A 12,183-nucleotide genomic window follows, 5' to 3' on the forward strand; every position below is an offset into this window, starting at 1 on the left:
GCTAAACATCTTTCCACCAGCAGCTATGAGACAAAACATTGGTAAGGAATTCATTTATATTGGTTTCCTCTAGAACTGCTTATGTTCATGCTGAAATAAATCACCTTTCATCGAGGATACAGTAGAAATGGATTTTTTTTCATTCACAGGTGAAAGAACTTAAGTGTACTTGGAAGAGTGCAAAAAAATATGTTCAACATTTCCATCATTTGAATCAAAATTTTCAGGGCTAGTACAACTATTAATAGTATGAAGAGCCAATGCACTCTATATAACAGTAGCACATTTATAACTTACTTGCACATGTTCCATCTGGCATCAGCATGTAACCGTTAAGGCAGTAACATTTGTAGCTTCCATGTGTGTTCATACATCTGTGCTCACAGGGACGAGGCTTCAGTCCACATTCATTCAGATCTGTGAGGATTGGTTGAAATTTATATGAAAAAATTGTATTTGCCAATTCTAATGAACTTTCTAAAGAAGAAAACTTGGTACATTACACAATCTTCTTACGCATTAGAAACAGTAATCATTATGGGAAAAAAAAATACATGGAATTGTTAGCATTAGGTGCATACTTTCACAGTACTATGTGTACATATGAATGCTTGTGTGGTGTGTATGTGAGAAGTATCTGTTTTTATTTGAGGTTATGAATCAAATATTTACATGCCTTTATAGCAGTCAGTTAAGTACACATGAATCATGAACACACAAATGTCATTTTAGAAAAACATTTCATGAAATTCTGAGTCACATCCATGTCAGACTACTTATGGCAGTACATGTAAATCGTATTCATTCCACTTATTACATTTACTTTACCACTCAGAAATCTTTTATAGATAACTGAGCTTATTAAGCATTAGTGAAACAAAGTTGCTGTTAAGTGAGTGATTAAATGAAATTAATATGTTAGACATTTACAACTGAACATTAGGCTGTCTTGCCCTCCAATAGGCCTATATTTTCCATTAGAAAAGAGAGGTCCCCATACTTCCCATGTACTAAATAGCCTTCGTACAATCACTGCATATAAACTTGAGCTACAGTTTACAGGACTGCATGCTTTGCAAGACCTTCCATTTCTCAGCAATATGAAGCCTTTTGCAAGTTTATGTACATAAACTTAGCTAATTGTCCGAAGGTTATCCATCTAACAGAGGTTTAGAGGCAATTTAGTTCTAACAACTGCTCAGCTTTATTTACCTGGTATATCCCTGCAATTCTACACTCTTACAGAGGTACATTATTGGTACAAGTCAAACTGTAAATGGGCAAGGAGACTCAACTTGCAGTGTTAGTGTGGGTAAACATAGGAATAAATTCACTCTGAGCAAACAGGAACTTGCCTATAAACAAGGTTTCTAACGGATCATAAAGTTTCACTTAGGCAGTAACTGATCTTGTATATGTCAATTTACTTTACCTATCTAAACAGCAGTATCACAGCTCCCTCTTAAGATGTCAGACCAAACAATGCTGAGTCACTAAATTCCATAAAAAAGTTTGAAAATACAGAAAGCAAAGATTGCTTTCCTCCTTTAAATCTGCTCACTCCCAGTGAACTTGTAGTTACCAACTCTGAGACTGCCAGAGAAAGGGGAATAGTCCGAGCAATGGCAATCTTGGACATAATATTATGTAAGTCTTGATTTTTGGTCACTCAGTCTCCACATTCCAGGACTCAGCATTGTGAGTCTTTGCAACTCAGTTACCAAACCTCACATTTCTGACATATGTTTCTCTCTCCACTGAACTTCCACCCTTTTTCCTACCATCTCTTTCCTTGATCCTTTCTCTGTCTCTTTGTCACTCTTTCATATTTTGTAATTCACTACTTTTACATCCACTCTCGCTGTCTCTCTCTTACCATCCTAAAGCTTACCAACCTTACTTTTGCCATTATTAGAATTCTTCATAAATGCCAGGTCTTGCTGTCCCCAACATCCAGTCTTTCCTCCTACTTTTCTGCTGTACCCCTTTACTACTTTCATTTGTTACTAATCTCATTCCTCTGCTCTTGCTATAATTGATATAGTGTACCAAATACTACATTTTTTTTGTTGTGAGGTTCTTCTGCTTTGCTTTTTGTACATCATACCTTCTCTAGAAAAAGCTTGTACTGTATTTAGTCATCTGTTACTTTAACACATACTCTTTTTTTGTACTTCACCGGAACAATACATGTTATGTGTATTTGCATTTCCTCTGTCCTTACTACATGGATCACCAAGTTTTCTGTTGATGGAATTACTAGTATTTGTGTATAGCAATAACTTGAACCTGCATCTATATTCATTGCAGCAACATTCATACTAAAATGTAGTGATTAGTGCTGTTACTTAGATCAATGAGGTAAAAAGATAAGAGGATAGCTGCTGCTGAATAAATATTATATTTAGGAATGTCTTCAAATCTTCTTATTGATGACACACATATCTGTCTTATTCATTGTCAAACCCCTCAATGCACATCTCTAAACATATATTAATATTTACACTTTAGGGTTTTTTATGGTAATATCTGTGGTGCAAGTAAGTTCAGCAAAGACTGGGAGTGGGGGGGTGTTGATGTGGTTGTGTATGTTTGAGTCTGGATGTTTCAGTGGGTTTAAGTAAATGAAGAGGGCTTTTTGTTGATGAGCAGATTTGTGTATATGCATGTGCATGTGTGTGTACGTGTGGGCCTATGTGCATGTGTGCATGCGTGTGTGTGTGTGTGAATATACACACACATGAATGTGTGTGCAAGGGTACACAAATTTAGAGATATCCAGTATTATTTGTATTGATAATTATATAATTAAATATATGTTTTCATATTTCTGTAAATATTTCAATAAACATGCACTTACAGAGGAATTTCCTGTTGTCATGTGAAAGCTTATGTCTGGTTAACAAAAATGTTCTAACAACAAATGTCTAGGCTGTAGAGTTTAAGATATGAAAATTTATTTGTGAAAGTTTAGAAAAATATAATATGGGGTTTGTATGAATTATAATACATTATAGTATCTATGGAAAAGACTATGAATTAACTGACTATTATCTCTGTAAAGAATACTTTTTACTGATAACATTGGCATTTGTACAGTTTTAATAGCTTTTATTGTTCACAAAATATTTAGATGTGTTTATCCTATGCTTTTTAAGTTTATTTTTCAGAAAATGGTGTGGAATGCAAGATATGTGTAGGTTGTTAGAGGTGTATTATTCAACACCATATAGACGTTAATGAGATAACATTAGTTTCTTAGGCCTACTTACCATTATCATGGGCAGTACATATTATAGCAATAACCCACGCCTGGGTGTGGGTAATGCTAAATTTACCCACGGTTGGCATGGTTTGGTCCCGAGGGCGAAGCCGAAGGGACCAAACAAAGCCAACCGTGGGTATAGTTAGCATTACCCACACCCAGAAGTGGGTTATTGCTATTCTCATGACATTATTTAAGAAAAGAAACTGTTACTTTTCTTAAATAATGGCATAGTATAATGCCTGTTTACTGCCCTTCCGCAGATGTCTGGCATCCGCGGCAGTTCTGATGTACTGCGCGCCTGTGCAGTACCTCAGAGTTGGGCAAAAGCAATGGAGAAAGCAAGATCTCCGTTGCTTTTTATGTCTCGCTATGTTAAATGAGTTTAACATAGCGAGACAGTTTTAAAATAAGCACGGACATCTCCGTTGCTTATTTTAAACTGTCTCGCTATGTTAAACTCATTTAACATAGCGAACTAAAAAGCAACGGAGATCTTGCTTTCTCCATTGCTTTTAAACACTGTCTCGCTATGTTAAATGGGTTTAACATAGCGAGACAGCTTTAAAATAAGCAACGGAGATCTCCGTTGCTTATTTTAAAGCTGTCTCGCTATGTTAAACCCTTTTAACATAGCGAGACAGTGTTTTAAAAAAACGAGTTATACTAATGGAAAAAAGTCTGAGCAACCGGACCTTTTTCCATTAGTATATCTCGATTTACAATGGGCACGCTGGCCAATCAGCGTGCACGTTTTGGGGGGGGTCATGGTATAATATAAGTGTACTGTAATGTAAATTCAGGAAATGAGCTGCCACAGCATCTTCTGTTACCCAAACCCATTCACGTCTGTAGTGCTTTCTTGGGTACTTCCATTTAACACCCATAGATCCTAATGGAATCTTGATATTTTTGTAACACGCTTTCTTAATTAAGTGACTTAACAATTAAAAATAAGCAACTAAGAAAGGGCAAGATGCAAGTAATACAGTGACACTAAGACTGTCCTGCAGTGAGATATTAGACATTGTTTGTTACTTATTTGTATTTGCATATTTACATTCGTATTTTTAGAACCAAGAGATATATATGCTGTTGATGTTCACAGTGTGGAATGTTATGCTGTAAGACAGATGAATGCACTGTTTTTGTTTATATAGAGTATGCTATACAGGAGACATTGCTATTTGCTTGGTAGTAATTCTTGTTTACATAGAACATGCTATATAGGAGACATTGCTATTTTCTTGCTAGTAATAGTAATTGTGAGGCTATGAAACATCTCCATATAAAGACTACTGTTTCCAAAACCAAGTCACGTGGAAACTATTGCATGGCACGATGATGAAAAAAAATTATACTTGATATTTGCAATTCAAGTTGTATACCTTGAGATATCTTCAGTTTTATTTATATTAGGAATTATACAGTTAGGCATACTTTTTCATATAATGAAAAAAGCTCATACAAAAGAAAGTACAGTTTTGTACCTACCATAAATGTAGATGTTCGAGTGTACACCCTGCTGCAGTCATCACACTTGGGTTATCCTGTCGTCAGGCGGTCCCGCAGTCAGCCGGAATTCCAAAGTCTTGGTCAGGCATCAGTTGCTGTCGCTTCTTCCCTGACGTCAGTGCGCCAGGGGTATATATAATGCATCCGATGCCATTTTCTTCAGTTTTTCTTGCCCCAGATGTCAGGTGCTCCCAAAAAGGTGGTCAGTAATTAGTACCAAATTAAGTAAATTTTGCACAAACACAAAATCCCTCCAGCTATAAGCAAATACATCAGGAAGGTATAGAAGAGATTTAGCCAGTTAGATCAGATGGGATGGAGGGAGGGTAACCTGGACTGCATCAGGGTGTACACTCGAACATCTACATTTATGGTAGGTACAAAACTGTACTATGTTCATCGTGTTACCCTGCTGCAGTCATCACACTTGGGTAGAATCCCAAAGCTAAGGATGGGTGGAGGAGTCATATAGGGTTAGAGGAGGCTAGAAGGCCCTGCAGAACTGCAGTGGCAAAGCCCGCCCTAGTCTTAGAGTAAAGTGGTAAGTGATAGTGTTTGGTAAAGGTGTGTACTGAACTCCAAGTTGCAGCTTCCAAAATCTCCTTGGTTGGAACCCCCCTGAGGAAGGCTGTAGATGTAGCTGTTGCCCTGGTAGACTGGGGCCTAATGGTAGCAGGAACTGGTTTTCCATGATGGGTATAGCAAAAACGAATGCGATGTCCTATCCATTTGGAAATGGTTTGTTTTGATATAGCCTTCCCTTGTGAAGCTATAGCACAGGATACAAAGACCTGGTCAGATTTTCTGAAAGCCTTAGTTTTATCCAAGTAGTAACGAAGTTGCCTGTGAATGTCCAAGGAATGGAGGAGTCTTTCACCTTTGTTCTGTGGATTTGGGAAGAAGGTGGGTAGGTGGATGGTTTGATTTAAAGCCACACTGGAAACTACCTTAGGCATGAAGGAAGGATTAGTTCGTAGAGAAACTCTGTCTTGATGGAAAATGAGGAAAGGTTCCACTGCCATTAGTGCCTGCAGCTCTGAGACTCTTCTAGCTGAAGTTATTGCTAGCAGCAGGGCAGCCTTCCATGATAGGAACTGTAGATCTGCAGAGAAAGCTGGTTCAAAGGGAGGTAGCGTAAGTTTTTCCAGAACAAAATTGAGGTCCCATGTTGGTGTAGGTGCTCTCCTGGGGGGCCAAATGTTTTTTGCCCCTCTGAGGAACTGCCTTAGAAGTGGATGCGAAAATAAGGGTGGATCCGTGTTGTAGTGGGCTGAAATAGCTGATGCATGGATTTTAATGGAAGAAAAAGAAAGTCCTTTGTGCAACATCTCAATTAAATACTGTAGAATGTGAGGCATGTGAGGCTGAATTGTGTTTTGGCCTTTAGCTTGGTTCCAAGCACAAAACCTTTTCCATTTGTCCGAATAAGCCTTTCTGGTGCTTGGCCTCCTAGCTTCCAGAATAACATCCATAACTGCTTGGGAAAGAGGAGCTGGCTGGATGCTTAGGTGATTTGCCATGCAGCCAGATTTAAGGTTTTGAGCTGGCTGTGAAGAATCTGATTGTTCTGCTGTGTGAGCAAATGGGTAATTTGTGGTAAAATCCAAGGTGGGCCCTGGGCCATATTCCTCAATAGTGGGTACCAGTGCTGGTGTCGCCAGTCTGGGGCTATGAGAATCAGTCGTGGTCTCTCCTTTCTGACTTTCAGAAGCACCTTTGTGAGGAGAGGCAGTGGAGGGAAGGCATATACTGTCAGGTTTTTCCAACTGAATGATAGTGCGTCCACTTTCCAAGCTTGATGGTGAAGTGTCCTTGTACAAAATTTTGTTAGTTGACAGTTTTGAGGACTGGCAAATAGGTCTATGTCTGGAAGGCTCCATTTTTGAGTTATCATTGCAAATACTTGTGGATCCAGTTTCCACTCGTGGGGATCCATTATGTTTCTGCTGAGGTCGTCTGCCAATGTGTTCTTCTTTCCTGGCAGGAATTGAGCTTGTAACTGAACTTGGTAAGCCAGAGCTGTGTTCCACAAGGTCATCGCTTGCCTGCATAGAGGGTAGGAGTGTGTACCCCCTTGTTTGTTTATGTACCACATTACTCTGGTGTTGTCCATCCTTATTGTAAGTTGTCCTGGATGTAATAGATTCTTGAAGGCTGTCAGAGCATTCTGTACAGCTAGCATCTCTTTTTGATTGATGTGCAGACTCCTTTGATCTGCAGTCCATACGTCTTGAACGCACTGTCCTGCCATGTGTGCCCCCCAGGCGTAGTCTGATGCATCTGTTGTCATAGTTTGCCTGGCTGGGGGCAAGGTGAAAGGCTGATCCTTGTTGAGGTGACATGCCTGTGACCACCATAGAAACTCCTGTTGTAGGCAGGGAATGAGAGATATCATTGTGTCCAAGCTGTGGCTGTGTTGAGACCATACGCTTTTTAGGTACCACTGTAATTTCCTCATATGCAGCTTTGCAAATAGTATTAGTAGTATGCAAGATGCCATGAAGCCCAAGGCCTGCAGAATTTTTCTTGCAGGTAGTTGGGTCTTTGTTGCCATTGTTTTGAAATATTGAGTCAGTTGTAGTTGTTTGTCTGGCATCAGATAAGCCTTCTGGGCTGTTGTATTCAAGCTGGCACCCAGGAATGTCACATTTTGTGAGGGTACTAGTTTTGATTTCTTTTCATTTACTGTGTACCCCAGGCAACTTAGAAGATGTTTTACAAAAGACAGATGTTGTAGGAGGATGTCCTTCCTTTCTGCTTGGATGAGGCAGTCATCCAGGTATGGGTATATTTGAATTCCTCTTTGTCTGCAGTATGCAATTACTGGTGCCAGACATTTTGTGAAGACACTGGGCGCAGTAGATAAGCCAAAGGGCAGTGCAGAGAATTGGTAATGGGTTGAACCTGCAATGAAACGGAGGTATCTTCTGCAACTTTGTCTGATAGGGACATGCAGGTATGCCTCCTTGAGGTCCAACATTACTAGCCATGCTTCCTTGCCCAACATGGGAAGAAGCTGCTGTAGTGTTAGCATCTTGAATTTGGGTACTTGCAAGAAGGTGTTTAGAATTGAAAGGTCCAGAATTGGTCTCCAGGCATTGTCCTTTCTGGGAACTAGAAAGAGTCTTGAGTAAAATCCTTGGCCTTGCTCTCGAGTAGGTACCAGTTGAATGGCTCTCATGTCCATGAGAGCTGTAATTTGTTTTTGTGCCTCTGCCCATTGATTTTGTGGCAGGTTTGGCATTCCTCTTTTCATTGGCAAGGTGTGAAAGTGGAATCTGTATCCTCGTAAAATTATGTCTAGGACCCATTTGCCCTGTGTGACAATGTGCCAGTTGTATGAAAAAAATGCGAGTTTTCTTCCCAAAGAGGCTGTCAAGAGAGTGTTGCTTGGCCAGATGAGGTGCAAGTCATTGAGTTTGCCTTCTGGTAGTTTGGGACCTGTCTTCTCCTCCCTTCTGTGTTGCAGTGCCCCATTGGCGAGGTTTGTACTGGGCTTGTGGTTGTTCTCTGCCTCTTGGATGTCTGTATTTACCCCTCTGTGGTCTGTCAGTAGCTGGAAAGGACCAATTTTTTGTTGGCCAATTTCTGCTGAAGCGAGGGGGCTGTACCTGTAGGAAATCTTTGACTGTCTGCATAGATTTTGCCTTATCCTCCATTTTCTTTAAGACTTTTGCTTTAACTCCAAAAAGAACATCCTACTGTAAGGGAGCATCTAGAAGCTTTGCTTTAACATGATCAGGCAGAGTTTGTTCCTTTAACCAAGCATGCCTACGTATAACAGACCCAGTGACAGCTGCTCTGCAGGAAGCCTCCAAAGAATCAAACCCACATTGTAAAGTATGTTTGCCCACCTGCTCAGTGGCGTGCAACAGATCCTGCATTTCTTTCAATTCAAACTGTTGAGGGAGTGTGCTCATTCTTTGTTTTAACTGAGAGATAAGAAATTGCTGATACTTTAGCATGTGAAATTGGCAATTTAGTGCCCTCATAGCTAGAGTGGCTGAGGTGTAAACCTTTTTCCCCCACCTGTCTAGTGCTCTGGAGTCCCTTTCAGAGGGTACAGGATTTTTTGCCATAGAAGCCTTAGCCCCTTTGGGACCCTGGGAGATAGTCTTTGGATCAGCAACAGGGCTTTTATAAAGAAATTTGTGGGAATCAGGGACTCTATAGTATCTGTCAGGTTTGGCCGGAGCAGGAGGTAGAGAGTCTGGGTTCAAACTAGATTCTAAGTAAACATCATCCACAATATCCAAAACTGGGGGGATGGCAAGAGGTCTGTGCTGGGGGAGTAAAAGAAACTCTCTGAGCCTTTTCTTTGAGTCAGAGTAGTCCTGACCTTCCCAGTGAAAATGTTCCCTCATAGTGTGTAAAGTTTCCCCAAAGGAGTAGTCTTCAGGAGGAGAAGCTGAGGGAATGGAATCCTCAGCATCAGAATCTTCATAAGGGGAGAAGGAGTAATCTTGGTCCTCAGAGGAGCCTGAGGAAATGGACACTTGTTCAGAGGATGCATAATCTTCCTGAAATGGACACTTGTTCAGAGGATGCATAATCTTCCTCTTGTCTAGGCCTTTTGTCAGGAGGGGGTTGGGAACCCCTGATTAAAGAGATCAAATCTTCAGCCATTTTGAGCATCTGTTTCTTAGGCATGGGGCCTTGAACAGGGGACTGAAGTGCAGTCTTTTTAGGTATAATAGGAGTCTTTGTCTTAGGATACGTTTTAATGGTGAGCGTCGTCGGTCTGAAGATGCCTTTAGAAACTGAAGGTGTTTCTGCAGCACCGACATCTCTTTCCGCAGTGTCGTCTGTACGGGCTGAACAAAATGGCTGCATCGGCCTGGTACTTTCCGCCAAAAGTTCCGAAGTGGTCTCTGGTTCCAGATCTGCAGTAGTCAGGGGCTGTGTCGGAGCCTCACTGAAGACCGGTGAACCGGAAACCGGACCAGCCGAGGCCTCGGAATCTGGCTTGGGTCTAGGCTGCCTGTCCTTATCCTTGCGTTTTTTGTGCACGCCGGTAGTCGGTTGCTCCGACGGCATAGTGTAGTTAAATTTTCTACTGAAGTAGTGTCGTGCGAAATCAAAGCGTCTTTTTATAGTACGCTTATTAAACCTAGCACAAAAACAACAACTAGTGACGTCGTGGTCTGGGCCTAGGCAAGGTATGCAATAAGAATGTAAATCCTTATGAGGTATTTGCTTCCCACAAGAAATACGATTGTTAACTTTTTCTGACATCGGTCTGAGGCAAGAAAAGTTTCCTCAATGGGGTACTTAGCTTTATTGAAGACTTCGGTCTGAAATTCGAGTTCGAAAATCTCAGGAGTTGGCCGACTGGCACTTGTGAACTGCTTCTGCTTCGGGCACTGCGCGGCAAGAAAGACTGAAGAAAATGGCGTTGGATGCATTATATATACCCCTGGCGCACTGACGTCAGGGAAGAAGCGACAGCAACCGACGCCGGACCAAGACTTTGGAATTCCGGCTGACTGCGGGACTGCCTGACGACAGGATAACCCAAGTGTGATGACTGCAGCAGGGTAACACGATGAACATTATCTTGTCTAGGATGCACAGATCCCAAGATATGAAAAGTTGTTTGTGAAACTTTAGAAAAAATATAATAATGTGATTGTGTGCATTGCATATATGATTAATAATGAATCAGCAGTCATTGCCAGGATGCTATGTGTTTAAAACATGGATGTCAAGAAATTTGCCTCATGACAGAATCTTGATATCAATGTTGACTCAATCACAGTGCTTTGTAATGCATGGAGTTTAGCTCCTTCCATCACTGCAAATATTTGAGAAAAAAGTGTAGAAGCTGTCACTGTTTTTTAGCTTATAAAATCATAACATATAGAGCAGCCACCCAAGAAGATCATCAGGAAGCCAGTAAGCACTTCATTCAGATTAAAAACAAATCCAAATGACGGATTTCCATTGATTAGACTTGGGCCCACGACTCTTCTGTTGTGGCCACTGAACAATGTTAAGCATGACACTAGTGCTTAACAGCACTGAGGTGGTGAACAACAATTGTTAAGCACTTTTCTGACCCTAGGAGTAAGATATAAATGCTTTAATGGATGCCATTTCATTGACTGGTCTCTGTTAAATGGTCTTTGATGAGATTGTTGCCAAATAAGGTTGCCGACACTATTTTCAAGAAGAAGCACAATGGTTAAGACAAAACCAGGGGCTGCTGTGATAAAGTAATAATCTCTGAAGGATACATCAGATTCATTTCATGGAGAACCTGGAGGAGGAAATCTGACATAATATTTTAGATCCAGAAACACAGAATTATTATGATGGTGTCACCAGTCATAATCAGTTTGTTTTGTGTTTTAGAAATGGACTTTTCAAACACTCGACAAAAAGAAGTTAAAGTTGAGAACTTGCTCAACATTCTTTTATATCTAGCAACTTTTAAAGCTGTAACATATATAATTCTGCCACACAAAGGGTTACTTGAAGTTAGGTGCACCTCTAATCAACTAACAACTTTAAAAGCTGTTAGACACTTTGCTGTGCCGCACCTTTTGTTTTCTGCTGTTTGTATGATTATATTTTACAGATTTCAAAGCTGTCAGTGGATTCTGATGCAGTGTTGTTGTCACTGCCATTGGTTTATCTAGTCTGATCATTCCCTGATTTTCTTAAAGTGAATTTCTCACGTTCTGAAGCATCTTTGTTTTACAATTTAATTTATGTGTGTACTCCTGATGTTCAAACTGCAAGTGATTTTCCCAAAAAAGAAAACTACAGTATGTGTTTGATTTTTTTTGTTAGTTTTAATTTTACTAACTTTATCAACTTTCCCTAAAAGCATTCCAACAAAATAATGTCAGTATTGGACAATGACTTACATGCAACTGCAAAGTATTTTGGATAAGCAAAATATTATATATTGGTATTTCTTCAAATGTCCTAGTAATCAACTTGCCTTTCTTGGATATAAGAAATGTCTGCCGATACATGTAGCATGGAAATATAGTAGTCTATATATTAATTTAGGATGTGAAGGATTATAAATTTGTTTTTTTTTCATGATTTATTAGTTTCAGCTCAAAGACAGTTTTCAGGTGACCATCCTTATCAACAAAATAAAATGCCAAACCAGCACACTTTCTGCAACAAAAACTGTAAAACTTCATATTGTATATGGTAAGGAGGTCATGTCAAACTCAAAAGGTTTGTTGCATACACTTGCATTACAAGATGATGAGTACACATTAAATTGAGAAATATAACTTGAAACTGCAATACAGACAAAGCTAAAGCCTTTTTTTTCATGTGGCAAGACTCCATACACCTCATGCAAGAGTCTTTGCTCCCTACAATCTCTTAATGTATATGTGTGTATCTCTCTCTCTCTGTGTATATATACACACATATAT

The 12,183-nt window shown here is 40.0% G+C and overlaps 1 protein-coding gene across 4 annotated transcripts in view; it reads right to left on the reverse strand.

Moving 5' to 3' along the window:
- Positions 1 to 12,183, reverse strand: part of EGFL6 (EGF like domain multiple 6) — a 698,819-nt gene that overhangs the window by 447,395 nt on the left and 239,241 nt on the right. For all 4 annotated transcript variants that reach the window (XM_044072538.1, XM_044072537.1, XM_044072535.1 and 1 more), the window contains exon 4: positions 298 to 417. In XM_044072538.1, the coding sequence (XP_043928473.1) occupies positions 298 to 417 (120 nt within the window). The remainder of the gene's footprint in view (positions 1 to 297; positions 418 to 12,183) is intronic.

The sequence above is a fragment of the Protopterus annectens genome, chromosome 5.part0, assembly GCF_019279795.1.
Source record: "Protopterus annectens isolate FY-2018-M chromosome 5.part0, PAN1.0, whole genome shotgun sequence".
NCBI lineage: Eukaryota > Metazoa > Chordata > Ceratodontiformes > Protopteridae > Protopterus > Protopterus annectens.